General features: G+C 40.0%; 2 protein-coding genes across 3 annotated transcripts in view; both read left to right on the plus strand.

The window, feature by feature from the left end:
• The first annotated feature begins 903 nt into the window (after positions 1 to 903).
• ywhae1 (tyrosine 3-monooxygenase/tryptophan 5-monooxygenase activation protein, epsilon polypeptide 1) lies at positions 904 to 10,975 on the plus strand. Of its 2 annotated transcripts, XM_085371562.1 has the most exons (7): positions 904 to 1,142; positions 2,527 to 2,726; positions 3,967 to 4,073; positions 4,244 to 4,450; positions 4,853 to 4,989; positions 6,864 to 6,911; positions 9,793 to 9,857. In XM_085371562.1, exons 1-6 carry the CDS (start codon positions 1,079 to 1,081, stop codon positions 6,869 to 6,871), a joined length of 723 nt encoding a protein of 240 aa, XP_085227688.1. In that variant the 5' UTR covers positions 904 to 1,078; the 3' UTR covers positions 6,872 to 6,911; positions 9,793 to 9,857. The 2 variants fall into 2 exon arrangements, with proteins under 2 accessions (XP_085227688.1, XP_085227687.1); XM_085371561.1 differs by lacking the exon at positions 6,864 to 6,911 and having other exon boundaries at positions 9,793 to 10,975.
• Positions 10,976 to 20,917: 9,942 nt separating this feature from the next.
• LOC146618292 (unconventional myosin-Ic-like) overlaps positions 20,918 to 26,091 on the plus strand; it is a 61,078-nt gene continuing 55,904 nt past the window's right edge. The window contains exons 1-2 of the mRNA XM_085371541.1: positions 20,918 to 21,043; positions 21,207 to 21,379. Of these exons, the coding sequence (XP_085227667.1) occupies positions 21,290 to 21,379 (90 nt within the window). The 5' untranslated portion in view covers positions 20,918 to 21,043; positions 21,207 to 21,289. The remainder of the gene's footprint in view (positions 21,044 to 21,206; positions 21,380 to 26,091) is intronic.

Here is a 26,091-nt window from a genome sequence, read left to right on the forward strand (position 1 = left end):
TGTGTGTTAGATTTGTATATGCTGGTAAACTACCTACACCTTGAGTCAACCATCACTTCCAAAAAACGTGGAAGGAGACTAACCTGTATTTTAATGCTGGCTTTTCTAGCTATACCTTCAACTTTTTATTTACACTAGTGTGAATGGCAAACACTTAAAGCTAGAACACAGACTTTTAATCAATATGTACATTTCAGTTCGCACAAAAAATGACAGTAATGACTGCTGTTCAAGACCAACTGTTGCTACTGACAATTAAAAAACATTTTACAATAAAATGGAACATTACTTTGTAAGCAGTAGTGCTGTGCAATACTGCAAATTTTAGTATCGATCCAATACCAAGTAAATACATAGCGAGTATTACCAATACCTCTAGAAGACTTAGAAAACGCAAACAGAATATTGCTCTTGTCACGCTAGTATTGATCAGATAGTAATACCAGTGTTGGTATCGATACTGTTGGTATTTTGGGATTGGTCTGCTCTAATGAGCACGGCTATTATTATCCCTTCTCAAACCTTACTTGAAATGTTAAAGTGTGTTAATATCTGTGAAAATGTTGAGGTAAAATAAAGGAGAAACATTGTCTGTTACGTTGAGAATTTTCTGTGGCACACTTTGAGCTCCACAGTCTAATGATGCTGTCCTGTATTTTGGAGTACAAGCTACGTTTTGTATTATTTATGTAGTTCAAAAAATACAGAATTGCACCGCTATAAATATCATAGACCAGGAACAGAAACTGGTGGTGTTAACACACTATACCGTAGATGTGATTCAACGCCTACATTTATCGTTATTACTCTTGCTTTTCTCTTCAAAAAAAAAGAAAAAAAAACAATAGAGGAGGAAGCATCGGAGTCAGTGAGTCTTGTGCGTATGCGCAGTACCCGGATGAAGCTGGTCGCCATCTTTACTCCATCCCAGCGCTGCCGGTGGGGCGGAACAGCACTCATCGACCCAGTTGGTTTGAAGGAGCCACAGACAGGGCTGGCACATCACCACTGTGTTTTGCACTAACGATCTGTCACTTTGATTAGCCCTTTTGCTACGCTACCTGTATCTTGATACACAATGGGAGAGCGAGAGGATCTAGTTTATCAGGCGAAACTCGCCGAGCAGGCAGAGCGATATGACGGTAAGGCACCATCTCTGGGCCGGCTTGGAGTGGGACATGTTCGCCGATGGGATTTCTTTCTTTTTTTTTTTTACTGTGCTAGCTAACCTTAACCGAGCACCGCTTTGCTGTGTAGCTCAACGCTAGCCGCGGCAGGCTACATGGCTAATGCAGCTACCATCGCAGATTTCCAACTATTTATTGGCCAAGACGTATGGCTTTTTGTCCGGTGACAGTACTGCGACATTAAAACAGTTCGTGAGCACGAAACCTGTTTGTTCTGAGGAAAGTGAGCGGATGTCACAGACATTGGCTAGCATTAGCGAAGGGGCTACAACAAAATGGCGGATTAGTGGAGCGTGAGCTGTCAGGAGTTGCCTCCCCTGCACCAGCTAGCTGTGTAACTTTACACATGAGCCAGTGCTTCTTTTCGGTATAAGCAGCACTCGTTGCTTATAACTGACTCCGTTTATTGACCTGGCAACTTTTACGCCATTCTGTTGCAGATACTAGGAGGATTAGCACCTTGAAACCAATGTGTATTAGCAGGGAGTGGGAGGTCAGATGTTCACTTCGTGGGGTGTTCCCATGCAAGCAAGCTGGACAGATCGATTGGCAGAAACGACCCCCTCTTCCTCTCCCCGGTGCACTCCTATAACACTGTCATACCATTACAGGCCGTGTACAGGCTGTTTTTAGACGACTGCCTTTGCCACCCGGTCACACGTTGCTCAGTAACGTTAAGTGAATGTACCATGACTCATTCACGGGATTTGAACCGAGTGTATTTGCAGAGAGATTTATGGTTTACTGGCTAATGCAAATCTATTCGATCACTCTTCAGCTTAATGAAATTTTAACATGTCAGGTAAAGGTTTCTTTTTTCTTGCTTTTTTTTCTTTTTTCTTTGAAGGTTTCATATTTTAAGGTGAGGCGAGGAGGGGCGGGGAGTCAGATGTTTGCTAAATTACATCAGCCACTTTTCCATCCGTACTATCCGTTTAACCTACTTTCAAAGGGTTAAACCCCTCCCCAGCGGTAAATGATGGCACACAGCTTAAACTGAGAAGTGCATTGCTTATCGCTTAAGCAAGTAACCAGTTTATGTCTCTGTGTGTGTGTGTTTGTTGGATTGGTGCCAGAGATGGAAGAAACTGCCTCAGCATTTACTCTTTAACACTGTCTGTCACCTCACATCAATGCCCTTTCTTGCATGTCATCTCTGGGCACGGTTTGCCAGGCGTCCGACTGTTTCATTTATTATGATTATCAGCCCGAAACCCATGAATTTGTGAGGCACGTCAGATTGTGCCACTTAGGTTGACAATGTTGCCAATGAGGCATACTCTCAAGAGACATGACAAAAATAAAACTGTTGGCAAATCCTGGGCATTTCTTTTAACAGAGATGGTGGAGTCTATGAAGAAGGTGGCAGACATGGACGTGGAGCTCACAGTGGAGGAGAGGAACCTACTATCAGTGGCCTACAAGAATGTGATCGGAGCTCGGAGAGCCTCCTGGAGGATAATCAGCAGTATCGAACAGAGGGAAGAGAACAAGGGCGGAGAAGAGAAACTGAAGATGATCCGGGAATACAGGCAAAAGGTAAAGCACTCGAGAAAGGCTCAAGCTTAGATTTCTGTTTTAGATTGTTCTGTAATGTCTCAGCATCCAGAATGTGTTCTCATTATAAAGATCGGCTGTGTTAGTGCGAGATCACAAACACACATTAGCGATGCACACTCTGAGCAGCTACTGGACAGACTGCATCTGAGTCATAGTTGGCAAGTCCTCCACTCTTGCCTTTTTTATGAAGGGAAATAAGAGCTGCTGTTATAATGGGAGAGGCCAGAGAGTGTCAGAGATGGGAGAGGCACTTGGACTGCAGTCAATGACATAATTGGATTCAGGGAGAGTACACCTTGATTTTGTTAGTAGCTCTCTAAGTCCCTGGCAGACACATTTCTTATCACTGGCACGCCATTCGATAAGCTTTGAGCAACATCCTGATTGTTTAGTAAATATCAAATATTAAAGCTACTCTAAGTGGTCCATTAAAGAGGTTGTTAGGTTGGAGTTTAAATAAAGGTTGAAGGGAATCGGTTTACAAATATGGCAGTGTTTCCCACAGATTAGTCTCTGTTTGTGGTGAAGAATGGGCTGCTATGTGCATGCACATGTGGGAATTATTAAATAATACCAGTTATAAGGTTCTCTGCAAATATTTTACAAACTAATTACTGTGTTACAAATAAATAGGAGATAAGTGTAGACTCCATTTCCAAGCTGCAGTCCCAGAGGGTGGAGTTGGAGCCAGTTATTTGGTGGGATAAGAGACTCAGTGGAAAAGCGGTTGAGTAGTATTGATGGACACTGAGTCTGTTTGGTCAGCAGCAACAGAATAGGAGTACGGAGGCTGTCTGTGCAAGAAAAATGGCTGCTGATGGTGTCGCGTTTTTCAAAGGGATAAAAGAAAAGTCAAAAAGGCTTGAGTGTACTTGGGTGGCCTGCTCGTGTGGGGAAACACTCTTGAGCTTCTGATAAGCGTTGAGCAACATCCTGATTGGATTAATAAATGTCAAATATTAAAGATATTACAAATGTTGTTAGCAGGGAGTTTAAAGGGAGTGATAAAGGTCCTAAAGAGACCACAGATATGTGTTTGTTGTCCCAAGTTATTGGATCCTTTTTTGATCTTGATGGATCTTGAACGTGAACCTTTGCAGAAACGGGCAGAATTTCTCATACTGGATTCTGAAATTACACAGGAGCAGGAATCCAAATTGATACTTGGAGATTGTGTCAGAGGAAGAGGATCACTGAATCAGTGTGTTTTTATCAACAGGTGGAGAAGGAGCTGAAGAACATCTGTAATGAAATTCTGGAAGCACTTGAAAGGCACCTACTGCCATCTGCTAAGATAGGAGAGTCGAAGGTCTTCTACAACAAAATGTAAGAGCCTTGATGTTAATTATCAGACAAATACAGTAACTTCCTCTGGTTGGTCATCAAGTACAGCTATCTTTTTGGGCTGGGGTATTTATCGACACAGGAAACCGTTGTCAGGAACACTTCACAGGAAATAACATGTAAAATGTTTCTTTGTTTCCTTCCACTTGCAGGAAGGGTGACTACCACAGGTACCTGGCAGAGTTTGCCACTGGCAACGACAGAAAGGAGGCAGCAGAGAACAGTCTGGTGGCCTACAAAGCTGCTACTGACCTAGCCATGTCAGAGCTGCCACCCACACACCCCATCCGCCTCGGGCTCGCCCTCAACTTCTCCGTCTTCTACTATGAGATTCTCAACTCACCTGACCGCGCTTGCAGGTCACTGCTCCATCACTGCAGCAGCACTGTCACTGTAACTCAGGGCAGCTGTTTGTTTTTTTGTTTTTTGTCTGTATATTACATAACAGCAAGACTGTCCCTCACTGCTGAGTGGACTGTATGACGAACCCTGACTCAACTCCTGTTTGAGGTTGACCTTCGCCCTCCTCATGTCCATAGGTTGAGGATTAGACTTAGACTTTGCAGTAATGCTGTATATTATAAGCCATTCTTGATTGTCTTTGACTTTATGTTCACATTTACCCAATACTGAGTTCCAGGCACACAGTGATACATGATTTCGTACAGCTGGAATCATAACGCAGCTTAAAAATAATCAGTAAAAACATGATTTTTCTGTCTGAAGCATGATGTGATTTCAGCACACGTTTGTTTGCTCAGGTTGGCAAAGGCTGCGTTCGATGACGCCATCGCAGAACTGGACACACTGAGTGAAGAAAGCTACAAGGACTCCACACTTATCATGCAGTTGTTACGTGACAACCTGACACTATGGACTTCAGATATGCAGGGAGAAGGTAACAGTCCTGTAGTGTGTTTATTTCATCAGGTGTTTTTCTATGATGGTATTTCTACCTGTGTCTCAATGCAGCTCTTTTTCCAGGACAAGGTGCTGACACTAACCCACTCATCTTCACCTTAACACTTTCTTACATTTGTTCTTATAATGTGTCTTTATACTGTGAGCATCTTGATGGCTTTTTTGTCTCACTGACAGCTTGCGAAAAATAATAGAAAAAGGCTTGATAGAAAATCAACTGCCTAACAGTTCAATTCAGTTACAACTAATCAGACATGTTGCTACGTTTTGTTTTTGTTTACTTGAAAAGCTGAGTGGTATTCCTGCTCAAGGACTGTTTGTGCAGAATTTAAACACTAGACAGCTAGAAAAAAAAAGTTAGAGGTCTTCTCTAATCTGCTTTTCGATGGAAAGTTCTGGGAACTCGGATTTCCCAAGAACGAATATCTAGGAATTTTTCTAAGACCACGTATTCCTCTAGCACACCAAGCCTTGTGCTTTAGCAGCATAGCCCGACAATCCCAAATGCAGGATGTGTAACTATGCTGCAGAAAACAATAACTCACTTGGTCAGTTTCCAGCAGTCAGCAATGAAATTCCCACCCTGAGAGTTGTTCCTCCAGTCAACACGTACATAGGTCTGAGGGTTTTTTCAGTGGTAATGCACCTTTTGTTAATAATTTGACACAAATTTCAATTTTAAAATAAAACAAGTCAACAGCAGCCGTCAGGACTGTGTCAGGTGCTCACAGTGTGCCTGTCGAGGTACAGAGAGTTTTTGTTTTTGGGGGGGGGGAATTGCTGTGTTGACATGACGCTGAACTGGAGGCATCCCATCTAACCTGTGCTCCTGTGTCAGAATTAGATTCTCGTGCTGAATGATTTAAGAAAAACTGTTTTCAACAGTCTAATCAAAATTTGAATGAATTTGTGTGAAGTAAATTCCACACAGAGAAAACTTCATCACTACAGATATAGTAGTGTGCCTGAACCCAGTTTTGTAAAATTGCACATGTTTAGCTCACACATGTAATATGTGGAGCCACACGGACTCGTTCTCCAGCTCCAGATTGCAGCAGTGGTTGACTGCAGTCCATGACAGTGCAGCTGAGATAGATCTGACAGATATGCTGGAGATGCAGCTGATTGATATTGAGGGTTCAAGCTACCTGGTCAGCTGGCCCAAATGGCAAGTGTGAGAAGACTATCAGTTGTAGACAGTGTTGTTCTCTTTAGCTTTAAAAGGGAAAAAAATAGCAGACAAAGTGATTCACCACAACTTGGGTGGCTGTTAATATACCTAGATGGCCTCACTAAGTTAAAACACTGTGTTAATAAGCTCAAACATGGAGGTTGAGATTCCAACAGCTGTCTAAAGCTGTCTATTTGGCAAGCTACTGCCTAACTAGTGAGGTGTGGCTAGTTACCTGAAACCAACACCTGTGGTAATGGCACAACACTAGCTTGTTTTGGTCTCTAACCAAAACCTCAGAAATGATACAGAGGGATGTGCTGTCTTGTAAGGCATAAAGAGCGCAGTCATCTGCATACAGATGACACATGAAGCTGATACAGCCAGCATTTGTCTTGGTTCGCCAAGTCCCACAATGATTAATAAAGTACAGCAGAGTAAATCTGTCATAGCTGATCTTCTTGTAGCTGTTCAGCTGTTACTAGCAACAACTTTTGGTGTAAGAAATTTACAAAAAAGAAATCATTCAGCCCTTTTTGATTCATTTTTTTCTATTCCTTTCATTCCAGCAGTATGCATCAGCTACGCTGCAGAGCATCCACCAAGACCTTTTTTTATTATTATTATTATTTCAGTGACTCATCACCTCTCTTGTCTTTTTCTCATTCCCTCTGCTGTAGAGTCCTAAAGGAAACAAACCTGTACATTTCCCATGTTAACTGTACTTTGTAAGTGTTGCTCACCCACACATTTGCTCTGTGTGTGTTGTGTGTGGCTTGTTTTTACCTCTCTGCACTAGCTCACTCATGGTTTAATAATTCAGCCCACTCACTCACCCATTCACTTGGATCTTGTATTAACTTTTGGTGACATGCTCTAATCTTTGGTCTTCCCATCACAGTCTCATGTAACTGGCTCACTTGACTAAAGGTAGTTTGTATAGTGTGATGAGTAGTTCCCCGTTGTACCTGTGCACAAGCAGAGTGCTTTACATCATGTTATTTGCATGCTTTCACACCGTGGACCAGTATAGCCAGCCAGTCATTTAAAGACATTCAGGTCCATTCAAGTGGTATGTTCACGTTCACGTTTAAAGTAGTGCTGCAGTATTTGGTGAAGAACAGGGTCATTATTAGTTTAATGGAAATGGCAGTGTTTGCCAAAACCATTGCCTTCTAGAGGTGCTTGTTAACCTAAGCTAAGCTAACACTGAAGGTGTTGAGTTTTATGTAAAACTTGCCCCCCACCACCAGCACACAAACACACACTTTGAGCTCTGTTTCCAAACTATGGAAATGAATGCACCATTTCACCCAACACCTGAAACCGTAGAAAATTAGCATCCAGCGTGCAGGTTTTCTTTACAGATTTCTGCTAGTTGCAAAATTCAAGTGTTTGGGGTTTTGTTTCTTTTCCCCCTTTATAAACAAGTCACATACATAACAGTACAGTAATAAATATTGATGGAACCTAAAGTGGACCCATTATGCTTTTCTTTATTTTATATTTTCATATTTTCAGTGGTGGATGGCTAAAGATTTAAAGAATCAGCTCAGTGTCAGTGCATGTAATCACATCTAAACACTTTTTTTTTTTTCTACTCAACACTGTATGATGTCAGTGAGAGAGGATATCCCTAATATGGTCGTGTCAGGCACACAGCTTTGGCTGTGAGCACAGTGTTTGTGGGGGAAATCTAATCTGGAAACAGTTCTACATGCACTGTAGGGCTGGGCTATATCATACTGTTCATGGTAATACCGGTATAATGTTAGGCAATGATAAGAAAATGAAATATCGCGATAGAATATGGGTAAAACGCGCATGCGCAGTGCGTTTGTTTTCATACGCACATGGCGGCGACAGAGAATGAGAAGGGCAAAAGCGGATCGTTGAATGAAACGGATGAACCAGAATTGGTTTGTAAAAATGCTCCAACTTCAGTGATGTGGAACTCGTTTGGCTTTCTTCCGTCAGATACACAACAAAGCACAATTTTTGGTAGAGCATGCTAGCGGGCCGTCGCTGTTACTGTGTTTTGTTCTGTTTTTTTGGAAAATACGGCACACTTAAAATCAATCCTTTGATTTTCTGAAAAATCGACAGTGCCCCTTATAATCCGGTGCGCCTTATGTATGAATTCTGGTTGTGTTTACTGACCCCGAACCGATTTTATGTGGTACACGGTGCGCAGAAATCTGTCAAAAAATGTTTTAGTATGACTTCGTAAGCTACGAAGCCGCACCGCTTGATGGATTGTCGGAGCATTACGGCTACCGTAGTCAGGAGCCTCGCGGAGTGATACGTACTGTGCTTCAACATAATATTACCGTATTGTGTGTGTATAACCTCTTTTTAAGTTTTGTGGATATTATACATGGTTATGCTCAGGATATGTTGGCCAATTTCCACTGGTTAAACTGTCAGCAAAGAATTTGCATTTGCACTGTTAAATTTTTTTTTTTATAGTTTTAATGCACATAAAAAAAACAGCTGCTCGTTTAAGTGAAAATACATTGACGAGGGGTTTTTTTTGGGGGGGGGTTGCATTAATAAAGTTGTGGAGTTGTAAAGCATTTTGTCTGGCGTCAATTATATCATCAGTTATATCGTTATCGCAAATTTTCAAATATATATCGTGATAAATATTTCTGGCCACGTTGCCCTGCCCTAATACACTGTTCTGCATTCTCGATATTTATCTCTTTATTTACCAGTTTTTGTTTTTTGTCAGTCTTTAGTCCTTGTGAAATCATCTGTCTCTAAGAAAAATCTGCCTCAAAGTCCTCCAAGCAGATTTCAGTGGAGTTCAACTTGTTTCAGGCACTTTGGTAAAATCGGTTTCTGTAGCAGTAGCAGTGGTAGGCTAACTGCACTTTGTTTTTCATTGTATTCACAGGGTGCATGCAACCTATTAGTTCTAAAAACACTTTGGCTGATAAACGGGTCAGATTTAGCTGAAATGAGGGATTTGAAGATATGAGTGTTTTGCATATGCAGATTAAACCAACCAAGTAATTGCAGTCGGCTTGATTCGAACCCGCTGTTCCATGCACTGGTAATCATAATACCACTGTGCATGCATTTATTAGAAATTATTGGTACCACTACTACTTGGATGCTGCCGTAAAATGCAGACCTTCTGTTCATCTGAGTGTCTTGTCTGTAGTCCTCTAATAATTCTCATCCAGCCTGGTTCATATATCAGTCTGTTGTAGGAAAGACTATTCAGAATATCTTTGCCATTATCATCATATATTTGGAGGGTGAAAAAGTTACATTAACAGGTTAGTGATTCAGTGTCATGAAGGTGACTCTCTTTACATCGCTTCGGTACTATGGTAACTTACGCCGAACACATAAAGGTGTCCAAAGGGGGCAGTGTCACCATTTCTGTTATTGCAGTGACAGGAAGCCAAATACTCAGAGAGAAGCTGCAAACTCTTAAGCGAAATAGCTACCACCATAATCTCCTCAGTTCCTCAAGGTTTTGGTTTGTGTTCAGTTTCACCTGTCACGTCAGACATGCCTGCCACTTGTGCACTACCGAAGGATGATATCTTGTGAGGTTTTTTTAAGAGGAGCTAACAGTAAATCTCTCTCCACCAGGTGAAGAACAGAACAAAGAGGCACTGCAAGACGCTGAGGACGAGGCCCAGTGAGACTATGCCACCAACAGCCAACAACTTGAGACCCTCACCCCACCCCCTGCACTCCCTCCACCTTCATCTTCCTCCTCCTCAACCGCCCCACCCATCCATCTACAAGTTACTTTCCTCTTTGTCGTCCTTTTTCCTTTTCTTCCACCTCTGTAGCTCCAAGACCCAACAGGGCCACGGAGTTGACAAGTTAATTTTTCTCTTCTTTTTTTTTATTTTTTATATTAGCCCTGACATCGTTCAAGTAAATACCACTTAATTGAGGCAGGAAATACAATGTTAGAAAGGCAAAGATAAAGAAAGCGGTCCCTGGATTGTTTCTTTTATTTTGTCCTGGTACAAGCAGTTCTGAAAATGTTATCTTTTGGTTTCATTATTGTATTTTTTTGTTGTTTTTTGCTTCTTCTTTTTCCTCAATATTTTTATCAGTTGCTGGATGTATTGAGAATTTTTTTTCTTAATGTAATTACAGAAATTAACTTTTATTACTGACAATGTTGACTATTAGTTGTGGGAGCTATTTTATCTGTTTTTAATGAAATGTCATGCAGATCATTTGACCGTTTTTAGGGGCAGTTTGGACGAGTACAAGTGCCCTTTTTGTTAACTTAGTAGTTGAGAGGAAGTTGGCAATATTCGCGATATCCACGTGGGGCAAAGAAGTGCTTAACTTTTACACCATAGTGATTCTGTTGTCATGTTCATGTAGTTGTCTTTGGACTGTACTTTGTGCTGAAATACTGTAACTGTGCACACATTCTGGCTCTCTGAAGGTTTATCTCTTGCTGGTGGTTTGAAAAAAGAAAAACAAACTTAGGAGCTCTCTAACTTGTGTAAAAGAGTAGACTTAATTTGGCCCCATCCTTAAATAAAGAAGATTAGTACTTGCATGAGTTAAAAAGAATTAATATTCTATTTTTCTTTTCTGCTGCTTCCCCCTGCTTTTTATCGATGCTCCTCTGCCATTCAGAGGGTGTTTTTTCTTTTGCAGTTTCTTTTTGTGTTGCTTCATTATGTGTAACTTGGAGCTGATTTGTACTACTGGATATCTGACTGGAGCCACAGACAGGGAATCTGTATTGTTCTTACTGAAACACAGCATGGAATTAACATTAAACAATCTAAATTAAACATTATAAGATGACATGTGGTGTTTATTTTGTTGCCAAGACTTCACCTTTAGGGACTTTATGTTAGGATATGGTCAAGTCTGTCAAGACCCTGAATGAAAAATAATGGGAAAGAAGCTGGGATTCCTTACTGTTACTGGACAACAGACTTGGAGAGCTGTGTAGATGAATAATCTATGACCACAAAAAAACAAAATCAATCTGACCCCATCCTTCATGGGTGGGTCCTACACTCTGAACCAGCCGTGGACAGCACAAAATTCATTTACTATTAGTTGTGTAATGATTGGTTAAGATTTGTAGCATCACAAGTTGTGCTACAGAATATAATTGCTTTGCCATTATCACTGAACTTACTCATACTGAGATCCTACAAGAAGCGTGATTGTTGAGTATTATGAGTCATTTCTTCATGATTACCAGGTGAAATATGATTATATAACTGCAAGGATGCAGGAAGTGAAGCAGCCACAGTTTGCTTCAATGGTGCAACCAGACACCGTAACATGTCAATTACATGCATCAACTTTTGGGTGATGATGCAAAGTTTTTGTCAAATTGGGTAATGTTTGAAACGACTGCTGATGACATCAAAACATGACGGGGTGGTAAGTGCATTACAGGGTTAGCTAGGAAACTAGCCTGGAATGTCTGAGTGCAACTGACCTTCAGCATTAAGGGTCGTGTGTGATGAGCAAATTGCTTCCTGTGATGTTCATTCTTAAAATAAGGCTGGGATTATTTGCACTGCACACGTAGTCACTATGGACAAGTAGTCCTTCCCACTAGCTTTTTTCAGGACTACTTGGAGTCCAGCTGAAGGACCATATGGAGTAGTGGGTACTCCCAAATCTTCTGAAAGAATGAGACAAGAGCTGAACTTTTTTGGGAAGGTTTGTGTCCTGTTACATCTGGCATAAAAGTAACCGCTTTTTGTGAAATAAAAAGCATTTTACCATACCATCTCTCATGCTCCTAGGATGTGGGGGTGAACACCCTAGAATGTTACAGACCTCCTAGGATGAGACATTCTTTCAATATGCCACCAACTATATACTTCTACACACAAATAATTACATGCAGCATTCTACCATATGCAAACTTATATCATTAAAAGATTATACTGACTACTAAGTACAATTTTCCTATTAACAGGGCTCAAATCGAATTGCTTCAACATGAACTTAAACAGGCCGTTCAGTGTGGCTGAATTAAATCAAAGAAGAGTAGGCCAAAATTCCTCCACAGTGATGTGAAAGACTCATTGTGTCACGACCTGCAGGATCGGCAAGGCGCTGATCAGCATCTCTTCACTCCTAGCCCTCCTTCTCTTCTCTTTTTTTCCTCTCTCTCTCCCTCTCCCCTGTTTTGCCTGGTTCACTCATGGCGGGTTCACGCCCTCGGTCCACGCTTTCCCGGATCGTGCACACCTGGGCCTCATCAGACCAGCTGGTATATTAGAAGGAGGAGATCAGCTGTTCAACGCTGGATTGTTGTGAAGGCTCTTGTCAGTACACACCTAGCTCAAGTTTGCCGTGCCTCTGTCTCAGAGACTTAACGTGTTCCTTTGTTCCTAGATTCCCCGGACCCGTCCCTGTGTTTCCCCGTGTGGAGTGTGGAAGGAGTGGCAGGTCGCTAGCGGAGTGGAGAGAGGCTGTTCTGAGCGCGTGTGTGATTTCCCCGTTTTCCCTGGAGCCCTGGAGCCCTGCCCCTCACGTCTTGTATATAGCACTAACCTCGCACTGTCTGTACATACACTTGGTGAAGATCTGTAATAAACTATCTCTGTTTGAACGCTACCCAGGAGTCCTGCGAGTGGATCCTCTAAGCAACTCGTGACACATTGTCAGTTATCACAAACGCTTGATTCTTGACAGTTCTTGCAAACAAGCAGGTATTAACTTGTTTTTTCACACAGGGCAGGTATGTTTTGATAGCTTTCTTTTGTTAATAAGTGAAATTGTTTAAGAACTTAATTTTGTATTTACTTGGGTTATCTTAGTCTATCTGAAATATGTGTAACCCTTGGGTTTGTGAATAAAGTAATATTAACCCTGTAACACCAAGTGTATTATATTGAACACATCAGTTTTTGTGATCATATGAGACTTCTGCATCATCAGTATGATTATTCCCTGAAAAAAACCCTTTAACAATACATACTGAATACAAACAATAAATCTGTTACATGTACCAAAAAGGAAACACAATAATGTAAAAACTATGAAAACATTCAGCAAAATATTAAATACTTCACTCTGTTGGAGGTAGACATGAATATTACTTTGTGTTGACCTTTGGTAAACCAGGAAGTGACTGATGATTTTTACTACTTCCTAATTGTTACGGTTTTTTTTTTTTTTTTGCTGTTGTTTTCAAAATCATAAAGTAAACACCAAGTACTGCATATAACAGTTACTAGGCAACAAAAAACTTGACAACTAACTAATCACATGCAGGCATTTCAGATATGTGGTCAGTCTCGTTGTAATCAGCTGGCTACATTAGGCACACCTGCCCTCACAACTGAACATCACACAGTGGATATTGACTTTCTAAGCCCCCCCACCCCCCCGGAGCTGTGTCGTCACTTTCACACACACTGAGCAGATGTTTCTACTGTTGGCACAGAGTTGGCAACTGTGAGCGTGATCATAAATTTATACGTGCTATTTATAGTGTGACAAATGCAATATTAATGCCCGTGCTTCTGCAGTGACAGGGTGACTGCTGCTAACACAGTTGATAGGGACATGTAGCACACAGCTAACAGCTAGTTTCTTGGGGCTGAAAACAAAAATGTTTAGTCATCGCCACCATATTTTATGACAGATTATGTAGTTAAATGTGTCAAAATACCCCGACCTTGCTTCTTTTATTAACATTTACATCACACATGGTGATTCTGAGAGGGCCCTCAGGCCTTAACCTTTTGCCTCCCTCATTTTGCTTGCTCGTAACCTCTGCAGCAGTTGGAGCCTGTTCTACTGTTACATCACCCATAATAACAGCTTGAACTCCATGCCGGGCCTAAATTTAGAGTCTCAGGTGAAAGTGGAGCAGACTGTTAGACAGAAAGTGGCCAGAGCAGCCAGCAGTGTGACATCCTTTCTCTAGCATGATGGGCTTCCTGGTGATTCTTTGCATTTCCTCCCAATGAAAGGAGCTGAATAAAATGCCTGAACAGGATCCTTCTAGCTGATATCATTTTTCACCTACCATCTCTTTAAATGCTGAATGCTGTTGAAAAAATGCATAGTCCCCTGAAGTTTGGGCATAATATTTTGCTCTAGCCCCACTGGCCTTTAAACAAGAGTAACTACTCAGACAGAAACTGCAAAACCCAATGACCTTGCTCCTGTAGCACTAACCCTAGATTCTGTAAAAAGGCAAAACTTAGGGTTAGGGTTAGGTCTAAGCCATGAGTGAGGATGATTTAGACTCAGTGCCATACTGCACTGAAATGTACATACCACATTTGTGTCCCACAGAGGATGGGACTTTTCCACGCTGATGTCTTCAAGTTGTCCTTGATCTACCCATTGCCAAACTCTTTAACCCAGTGTTAGTGACATTAAAAGAAAGCATACTTGAAAGACTAATACAGTTTTGACCCATCGGGCCCTGGCATGGGACTTCTGGAGGCATTCTGTGGTGTCTTGTTTCATGACACTGGCAGCAGATCCAATGGATCACGCAGATGTTCAGTTGGATGGGATCTGGGGAGTTTGGTAGCCCTGTCTGAGGTTTGGGCTCTTTGTCTTTTCCATTCCTGAGCAGTTTTTGTTTTGTGTTTGAGAGCAGCTGTTGCTGTCAGCGAATACTGTTGTCATGGGGGCGTGCTTCGTGTGCAATAAGGCTTAGGCGTCTGGTAACATTTATACGAATGCCAGGATTGTAACAGGATAATTAGCGTAATTTCACCTGCGGTTCTCTTGTTGTGGTTGATTGGCTTATATTTTCAAACAAAGGATGCAAGGAGATGAACCATAGGGTTGTAGGTTGGTCCACCACTTTGATCCAGACTGAAGCAGATCAATTATCGCTCCTAGATGGAAAATCGTGATAATCTAGCACCACCACATGGCTGAGATTCAAGATTTCCAAGAATGATCTTCATGAATCTAACAATTCCTTGTCATTTGTGATTTTGAAAGAAATTTCTATCAGATTTGGTGCAGACACCCATCGTTAGTCATCCCCTGACTTTTAACCATACAGCACTGAAGTGGCTGTAGACGGGATTTTCTTTGAAACCCAGTCATTGTATTTGTTGTGTCTGCTTTTTCTCAAAACAACGGTGTGATTACAGTCATTTACAAGCAGGAAGAAGTTAACACCGACTGTCACAAGAATGAAAAGTCTAGCTTAGTTTTGTCAGATCATCTAAAACCTTCTAATTTTGTGTGTAATGTCGGGGATATACATCATATGCGCCTGAGGAGAGAGCTGACTGAAGAACCATCCAAGTCTGGCAGTGCAGCAGCTGCTCTAGAGCCCTCTACAGTTTGAATCCGGCACTCACAAGAGATTCTTTCAAATCACTTTCTAAATGACGTGTTTCAGAAGCACCGAGGATCAATCACAGAATGAAAAATAGACACACAGATATGGTGACATCTAGCTACAGAGGTTAAATCTGTTGTATTCCCAGCTGTTAGTTTATGTTTCAGGATACGCATTTTTAAAAAAGGTGGGTTTTAGAAGCTATTTATACAACACTATGGTCAAGGAAACATCCACTTTCTGAACTACTTACCCAGCTTACGTTGAAGGGGATGGAGCAATTTGGGTGGACTACCTACCAGGCTACCCAGATAGGTAGGTATAAAGCTAAAAGTTGTGAATAAAAGAACTTTAAAAAAAGATGCGCCTAGTTAAAACTAGGATTAGCAACATGTTAAGAATGAAAAATTAGCGACATATAAAAAAAACCCTGGTAGATAAAACTGATTTATAAATTATTATCTGAAATAAATATTGTTCAGTTGTTAGATGTAATGGAAAAAAATGACTGAAGTAGATAAACGTACAAATACGCACATATTTTTAGAACTTTTAGGTTAAAAAAAAATCACTGACATTTTTGTTATATACAGGTTATATACAAGCTAAAACTAATGTAAAATGATTACTCAAAATAGAGGTTAAAACAAATGTATAAAATGATTAGGTACAAGTAAGTTTTGGATTATAAAATGGATTATATGGATTATTTTAAAAAGTAATAATCTGATTTAATTCATAAGTGGAAAAATAAACTAGCAATAGCACTTTATTTTTTGCTAAAAGTAAATGGTGCAAATATTTTTGTTAAAAGTAACAGATTATGACTAAAATAATAGTGCTGGCTATATAGTTATAGCATATAAAATTAATCAATAAATTGTCAAACTAATAAACTAAACATAATGAAGAGATTGTTGAAACTGCTAACAGTAACAACATGTCCAGACACTGCCACAAGGTAGTATTTAATAAAAGACAAGTGGCATGTAGCATTCATTATTCAATTTTCTTATCCGAGTCACTGGGTGTGGTGTGGGTCATATAAGCCTTGACTGTCAGCTTCCAACAGCACCTTTTTATTTGTCTTTTAGAGATCTGTCTGCTGAAACATGAAACCTCAAGAGGGCAGCAACTTCCAGCTAATCTGACAATACATCACTCGTGCTAAAATAATTTCCATATTTACACAGGAGATGGAAGTGCTATAAAGGAAAAAATGTCAATAGTTTAACTTTCCAGTAATTATGTTTGAAGACACTGTTCTCCGGAGGGAGTGTTTTGGCCGTCGTGTCAGTGGCTCCCTCTTCTACATCTGCAGCCTAATCGGCGTCCTCTAGCTTCCTCTGCCTTCCTGTGGAAACTGGAAACTGCCAGCGTTCTGTTGTCGGAGCAAGATTACTGCTCGCAGAGTAGGACCTGGGGAACAAACGTCAATGAAATATTATGAACTTCCTCTTCGACTGTAGAGACAGCTGTTATAAATAGCTAGGATTATTTTCAGACAACACTTGTGAGATTTACTCAGCCCTGGTCTGATCTGGTCTGGGCTGAGCCTCCACGTGGGATCTGGTTACAGGATTTGGCCTGCAGTGCCCAAATGCCCTTGATCCATGCAGCTGTAATACTGTACGTTTACACATGTGTACACAATGACTTGCAGTGTCACAAGTAGGACTGAATGCAGGAAATGCATGTTGGCTAAAGTAATATAAAGTCCCATTATATAGAAAATCACAAATATAATAGATGTGATTCAGTTGCTAATGAAAAGAAAATGAAGACAAACAATGATGAGAAATGTAACCAGTCACAATAAAAAGGTGTAAGTTGAGAGACAACACATGAAAAGGTGCTGGGGGGATGTTTGACCATGGTGAAGTAATATCATGGTTATGGGCCATAAAGAGGGGAATGTGAACAACATCAAAGGAATCTGACCAATAAATATTATTAAAGATTATATTCAACCTGCCATGCCAATGGAATCAAAGATGTGTAAGACTTTGGTATTTTTATATTTAGAATTTTTTGAAAACTCCAAACTACAAGAAAATCATAACCACCACCATCAACAAACATAGTCAAAGTCATCCAAGGATACTCTTGGATACTCCTCGGATCCAAGGATACTTGCAGGAGTTCTTGTCAATTCTTGTTTTTAGTCAATTCTTGACTAAAAACACTATAAATTATTTCAAAACACATTTATTTCATATAAAAGCAGATATATGATGCAATACATCTTCCCCAAAACTGAAATGTCATTTTTCAGGTTCAGAATTGTTACTTTAAAAAAAGTTAAACATTGTAACAAAGTTCCTTTTAGCTAACAGATAGTAGATGTTATTTGTATCCATTATGTTTCGCTATTGCTTTATACATAATACTAAAACTTTTGCTTCCTTTAATAAACTTATTTATAGCTAACCGTATCAAAAGGTTGTGTTTCACATATTTAGCTCAGAGGCTTTAACACAGTTTTAAAGCTTTTATGTTAATGAAATGAACGAATGAATTTTATAACATACAGAAGCCAGTAAAAAAGTAATATTAAACATTTTGCATAGCCTAACACAAACTTAAGCCCACTCATCAAATTCATTTTAACTTAACTCATCACTTAACTTATCACTAAATTAAAAGGATGCAGATTATTGGTTTTATCACAGCTGTAGGTGGGCTGAGTCAGAAGTCTTGGCCTGGAAAATCCCAATATTATACTCTTCGAGAGGAGTCACCTTTGTCATATGATGACTTACCTTCAGACTGTTGTAGCAAAGGAATCACACAGTGACACAAGCACTACACACATATGTATAAAAAAGATAATACATCATTAATGTAAGATGGAAAAAGTGGCTTTGGATCCGCCTTACCTTTCGGTAACCACTGAGACACTTCTCCATGGCAATGGAAAGGAAAGCAAGGAAGTTTAGTCTCCACAGTGAGAAAACGGATATGATGATTTAAGCAGGAAAATAGGAAAACAAATAATTACAACCCTTTTGTGACCTAGACTTACAGTAACAGGTTTTTTAACTGCCGTGTCCTCATCAGTGAAGATCTAATTACAGTTGATGGAATGACAGTGATTAGTGTGTTATTCTACAGTTCTTACTTTACTACCAATAATCTGCATTTGTGGCCACTGTGCTCTGTCTTTTCCATTTTATTTTCCTTTTTAACAGTGTGTTTTCCTTGGAAGTCAATCACTTTGAAAGTATGTGTTCTTATTTTAAAATAGAACTGGGCAGAGACGTCTCAACTCCAAGATTGTGTGTAGGAATGTTCGTGTGTGTGTGTGTGTGTGTGTGTGTGTGTGTGTGTGTGTGTGTGTGTGTGTGTGTGTGTGTGTGTGTGTGTGTGTGTATCAAGGCTACAGATTTCCTGTTGATGCCAAGCTGTCAGAAATGCCTCCAGCTAGGGTCAGAGGTCAAAGGATGTGTGTCTCTGTCACTTCCCCTCTCTTAACACCAATGTGCGATGCCCCTTTGCAAAACACAGGACATACAAATCCTGTGTGACGCTCATGCTGAAAGATATCCCTTTTTATGCTACTGCTCATGAATTATGTATCAAAAAAACCTTTTATAGCGCAGGATTAAGAGAGATAAAAGCTGAATACTCTCAAGACAGACCCCTCTATGTGCTCTAAAGCTATCTTTTCTGTGGCTTGGCCATTCACCACACATATTATGATGTGCCCAAATAACTGGATGTGACCTGTGGTGATAACAGTGAACCAACAGGGTGTGAGGGGTCTGGAGTCATCAGACAGTTTAGGAAGGTTATGCGAATGATGCATGTTTATCTATCAGATTGAAGCTGTTTATATGCTTCTGTCTCACATGCACCAATGTTCGACTCCAGTGTCAAACATTACCCCTTTACCCCTGGAAGCATTCCTTCTGAGGAAGTGCACCACTATGAGAGCACAAGTCCCTTATTTGTTTTTAGAAAGCCAGCGATGCAAACGCCTGCCACTTGTGTGCACTGTATATCCTTAGAGAAGCACAAGTAGGTTCCGTCATGCACACGCTCAAACAAAAATGCATCTCTCTCACACATACGTACACACTAAATCATCTGGGTGGGTGTTGTAAATGTCTGAAGCAGGATGCTGTTTCTAGAAGGAAACCATGTTTAGACCAACCCTGTATGTGTGTATGTGTGTGTGCATGCAATGATTAGTTATGTAACAGGAGCCAAAACCATAGGTAGCCATTTTGGGGTAAAATGTAGTTCATTTAAAATAAGAATTATAGCAAAAATAATGTTAACTTAAATCAATGAAGAAACAATGACATGTTGAGGTTGCAACACCTTACAAAGTATAAAGTATTGGCTAGATGGTAAAAATAGACAGCTCGTTTGTAGTAGTAAAAACGCCAGAAGTAGTGAACAATTGAAATTTTGGGGCATAATTAGTGCATAAATATATCCAGCTAAGTATAAAATAGCTTAAAGTAATCGACAACCTGCTCCTAGCTAGCTAGATTGGTGAAATATTAGCTAAAAGCAATGGTTTAGTTGGCAGGCAAAAGCTAATTAAGCTCATTAAGCTAAGTTACCTCATTGCAAAAGGTAAAAGGTTAAATACCAGTAACAGAAAGGTTAAGAAAATGTTAGCTAAAAGTAGCTTTTATTTAGCTAAAAGAGAGAGAGGTTAAATCCTAGCTAAAAGTAAAAAGTAAATTACTGATAGTGTTCAATTAAATGCTAAAAGAAGATAAATGGTAAAAAGAGCAACATTTTTTAAACTAAAATGAAAAGATAAGTGAAAAGTTTAAACGGTTCAAATCATATAATAATATGTTAAATAAATAGTTTACTAGCTAGCTAAAATTAGGCCTAAACAATAGGTGAAATATAGTTCCTTTAAGGTAAGAAATGATAGAAAGACAAGCTAAATATATTGTGTAAAATAATGATTAAATAGTTTAAATATAAGTGGTGTATAAATCATAGTGAAAGTAGATAATTTGATGAAGCATCTCTGAATTCTGTCACTCCAAGTAATATCCTACAAGTGGAAACTTTGACCTGAATGGAAAAACAAAGAACAATTTCTGTCTTTTTAAATTAATGGCATTAAATAGTCTAAAGTGTAAAATCTGCTTAAAATAGCAGGTTCAAGACAAGAGATAGGGCATTTCTGACTGAGGCAAAAAATGTTAAAAACCACTGATCTAGACTTTTATTAGCTAGACTTATGCATAGTTTATTTTACTGAAGATACAAATTGGTTTACCACTCACTACGAGAGCACATATTTTTTATCTAACTAAAGACACATACTCACATGCACTTGTAAAACAAAAGACACATATCCTCTGTAAGTGGCATCCATCTTGAGTCAGGCTACGTACTATATCCTTCCCGTGAATTCAGCCAGAGAGGCAACATCCTCTGGCTGCATGAGAGGAAGCTCGCCTCACTGTGACTCTCCGCTCTGCAACAGGTAACACCCCAACCTCAAATCTCTGTGCCAATGCTTGTAAACTACTATCACTACTGTATGTCTACTGATCCTCGTGCCATGAAATAACATTTCTCTATCAGGTAAGGGCTCCCACTGAAAGATACTGCATGTGGTTTCTTTTCATTTCAGAAAGAGATTTGGGATCTTGCATGCATTTCAAATGAACCTACTATCTCTGATAGTTGCATTTTAACTTCTCTTGGGATGATCTTCTACGCACGTTCTCTTTCTGCTCAATCTTAGGCGTTGCAATTCTTTGGGGAGGAACAAGAAACACACACAAAAACCGGATCACTTTAACAGAAGCTAAAGGAATAAAGAAAAAAATGATGGAACTGAAGATCCAGCTGATCCCGACAGGGGAAATCATCCTTTCTCCAGGGAAGAATGGAGAAAACCACTGCCACAACTGCAAGGTCAGTTTGCATACACACTGTGACCATGGCTGAGGCCAGCTCTGGAGTCAGATTTTTCCACTCATCTTTCATTCCAGAGGTTTTATGCGGCTCAGTGGGTAGACATAGGTGCTGACACAGCTGAGGTTATAGGGTTCATCTCCCACAGGGTTGACATTGAGAAACTTTTACATAATTTAAGAACTGTAAATTGCTTCAGAATCTGCTGTCTGTGGTGATAAATCAAATGATCTGTGGTTAGTAAATGCATTTAAATCTTGCTTGGCCCTGAGCAGCGCTCTCCGAATTATAATGCGCATTACTCAGAGGTAATTATGCATGTCAAACCAGGCTGCCTCTGTAATTTCTGGACACGTTAGAGACATCTGTACTGTGTTACAGAACAAGACTCATGATGCTAAGTGTTAATTAGAGTGAATAAGAACCCTCTTTAAAGAAGTCACGGTGCTTTAAGTAGCAATTTGACATTCATAGTGTCTTCCCTAAAACGTTCTTTGGTGATACAAAGGGCATTTTTGGATATTTTCAGTAAATACCAGCACAGTTATAATATTGTAGGAATGTGCAACATTGAGTGCAAAAGGTTTAGTGTCAGCCCTCACATAATTAATTATAGAGAGGATGTTGTGAGTCAAGTAACCTCACTGCATATGATGCATTTGAAAGCTGCTACATCCAATGTTTATATGCTAACAGTAAATTGATTATAGAGCGGCTTATAGAGAATTTTCACCAGACTCCCAGTTCCCTTCAGCTCTGCACAGAATTCTTACCCTGTTTTGGTTTGAAGGCCAAATGTTTAATGTTCTCCCGTTGTGCTGCTCGAAAAGTCCAAAAGCAAAGTTACCAACTAGCTGGTGAGCACAGGCAGGTATTTCCAAGTAAAGGTGGTTGAGCACCCACAGCAGGGCTAAAACAAAGGCAAATATTGAACTTGTTTTTATCAGGTGGTACAAAACCATCCCCAACTTAATAATGACACTGGGTCATATTGTAGTATCTGGAGGAAGTGGAAATAAAGGCGCTTGGCTCTTTTAAAGGGACAGTACCTAACCACTGGTACAGATATGTTGATGACACCTGGGTCAAAACCAAAACCCAAGAAGTAGAATCCTTCACTGCTCACATCAACTTTGTGGATAAAAACATAAAGTTCACCAGGGAAGACACAAAAGATAACAGTTTGCCATTCCTGGGCTGTGCCGTGCGCATCAAAGAGAATGCGAACCTCAACTAGTTTTAGCGGAAGCCCACACACATGGACCAGTACCTCCTCTTTGACTCCCACCACCATCTGGAACACAAACTTGGAGTAATCAGGACCCTACAACACTGGGCAGAAAATGTTCCCTCTTAGCCCAAAGGAAAAAAGAGAGAACACACACATGTAAAGGAAGCTCTTAAAACAAGTTGTTATCCTAATTGGGCTTTCATCAAGTCAGCAAAGATGCACAGAAAAGAAGATCAGACACAAACTAGGGAGGATCAGAAAGACAAACGCAACAACACTGTCATCCCCTATGTAGCCGGTTTATCAAAAAACTCAGGAGAGTCTTCTCCTACACGTCTTCAAGAAACTCAAAGAAGTCCAGACGCTTTTCTTTCCAGGCTTCTTAGACTACGATAAAATTAATGACTGAGAATCTTCAAAGACATTTTCCTAAAAACAACAGTACAGTAAAGTACAAATAAAATAAAGTACAGTAATGTAAAAAAAAACAAAAAAACACATATATATATACACAATCTGAACTAAGGCATAAAATGAAATATCCTGTCTTCTTGGAAAGCTTTCTTACATTAGTAGGAAACAAAAAAGAGTTTTTACAATATCATATCCCCTGGATGAGGTAGATTTGGTGTGTCTGTGTATATGTGTTCATGTGTAAGTGTTTTTGTGCATGTCTGTGCGTTTAAGTGTGCCTGAAAGCCTTTAAAGGACCATATGACAGGAAAGTGAGTGTATCAGCATTCTCTCAGATTTGGCCTGTGCTTTGATGCAACGTTTCCTGTTGTAGAAAATGGAAGTTATGATGGTGTAGATGTTAATAATGTCAATAATTAATGTTAATAATAACTCAGCGTCCAGCCTAACAGCTCCAGGTCAGTGGCTCTGAGTTTTACTGGCCCATGTATATTTTTACTGGTCTGCGTAAAGAGAAAATTCTTATTTATCTTAAGTATTAAATATTAATATTAGTACACCCCATGCCCCCCTTTAGACTCACCCCTGCTTGGTGTAAGTATTACAAATAGAAAAATAGGATGGCTGCCATCAGCCTTCAGCAAGCTGTCTAATTTAAATCTCACATCGGAATAATTTAACAGTTCATCTTGTTTTTTTATAATCAATTTATCCAAGTTAATCGGCGAATCTTTGTAGCTTTACTAGCAAGCCTAGTTAAAAATTGGTGCTAAATAACGAAGGAAGAATTTCAATCTCCAAAACTGAAGCAGAAACAGAAATTGTCTGTGCCGTAAAACAGGCCATAATGTTAGTCGGATAATCCTCTAGAACAAACAAGAAAGAGGTCCAGTTCAGTGCCTTTAATTAGCAGAGAGGAGGCCAAGTAGACACAGATGTCGAGCAAAGCTTCTGTGCTCCTATGTTTAAGACTTATCGGTTTCCAAATGGAAGGAAGGGGAAAACTATCTATAGAGAGCAAAAACCTTTTTGTATTAGCGTGTAAACATGCCTTTAATGGTTTAAAGTTTGGCATTTAAAATAGGAGTCTATTCCTCGCTTTTGAAGCCTGTCTCAAGTGGCCATTAAAGGAACCACAGTTTTTGGCAGTAGCCATAGCTTTACATGTAGGTGAGCACACACAGTATAAAGAAATATGCCCAGACTCTGAAATAGACTCTATATGACGTGACTAACACATTTCATTTACATTTCAGCAGTTCATACTGTATGTGCTAAGCTCATATGTAATATCTAAATATAGTTGTCTACAGATTGAATGGAATTAGCTTTTTTTTAAAGCAGTCCCTTTATGGGATAAGGTATCTTTTGGTAAAGTGTAACCACTGGCAGACACAGGTTTCAGATTTCTAGAAAGAGAATTGTGGTGTGGTTAATGCAGCCTGCTGCGTGCTGGTTAGTAATGACTGGGGAGGACTGGAATGTACCGTAGCCTGGATGGGAGGAAACGACAAAGACATTCCAGTACATGGCTTCATTCGTTCCCCTTCCCACATTCCTTAAAGGTCAACTCACCCTGCGTCTGGGTACATGTGAAAAGTGTGCGTTCCCTGACCTATAATGTGCCTGTCTTTCGACATCAAAAATCGACACCTACAATCACAGCACAGCACAGCAAAACTCAATTAGTCTGACGGTAAATTAATTCAGCACGAACAACTATGTACTGACTTTACTGATGAAGTGTGCAAAATATTCAGAACATTTATACAGTTCAAACTTTCCACAGATAATGCTTTTCCCCCTTTCTGAAAGTCTGGCAGCTGGTCAGTGAATGCTGGGATCACACTGAGTTTGTAGGCTAATGTAGGACCTTTTTGCTGCATTACAGCAGATAAGTCAAGTAAACCTTTTTGGTTTTTGTTAAGTGAAATCAGAACGATGTGGTGTTAACTGATCCTGGGAGAAAAGGAAAGATCAAGTGTGCTGCTGTTTGTTGATTTTGGAAGGGAAGTGAAGAGGAGACAGGGCTGGGCCTGAAGGTAAGGGGCCAGTGTCATGACCAGCTCTTCTGCCCATCTACTCAACGCCAACAGGATACAACGTGCGTGTGTGTGTGTGTCATTAGTAGCGGGTTGTTTGAGGCTGAATCGATCACCCCCCCCTCTGGCAGTGAAGTCACATTACAACTGAGACTGAGGTCACCTTCACATGAGCACAGTGCATAACTGCAGTAATATCTGATACAAAGTCCAGTGCAGGGGATTCAGACCTGGAATGTTTAATTTATTAGAGAAACAGAGTACAGTTAGAGTTTATCATCTAGGCTCTGAGCTCATCACTGACTGCACTTGTGACACACATAGAAAATGGGGAGTATTATGCTGTCAGAGCCTACAGGTGTATGGTGGGATGGTGCAGTTTTACTAGCAAGCCTAGTTAGGGGTTCACAGAGCAGGCAGCGATGGAGGGCAGCAGTAGCACTGGCAGGTCAGAGAGAGATGGAAAGTTTTGGTGCTTAAATGTACAGCCAAACTGCAAGGGTTCAGCTGTATGAACATGTTTAGCTGTCAAGTTTTCCCAATGAATATTCTTCAATGAAAATCTTAAAGGGTATGATTATACTCACATCTAACCAATAATGTTCATTATTGGTCTCCTCTAGAGTATTGGCAGGCAAAGACAACCCTTATTTAACTTATACTTAGTGCAGGAGCTTCATTTATGTTGTCTTTTTCTTATAAATGATTCAAATCAGAGGTGTGGACTCGAGTCACATGACTTGGACTCGAGTCAGACTCGAGTCATTAATTTTATGACTTTAGACTTGACTTGAAAAAATGTTCTCAGACTTGTGACTTGACTTGGACTTTTACACCAATGACTTGGGACTTGAATTGGACTTGAACCGGTTTACTTGAAAAGACTTGATATTTTACCCCAAATATAAAATTTAACATGCATATTATATAGAGATTGAAAATGTGACGTCATTCACGGGTAGAACCGCAAAGGATTCTGGGAACTCGTGGCAATCGGTACTAGCGCACGCAGGCTTTCAATTAAA

This window comes from Diplotaxodon limnothrissa, linkage group LG14 (assembly GCF_057381915.1).
Source record: "Diplotaxodon limnothrissa isolate DT_005_m linkage group LG14, D_limnothrissa_male_GT1.1, whole genome shotgun sequence".
Lineage (NCBI taxonomy): Eukaryota > Metazoa > Chordata > Actinopteri > Cichliformes > Cichlidae > Diplotaxodon > Diplotaxodon limnothrissa.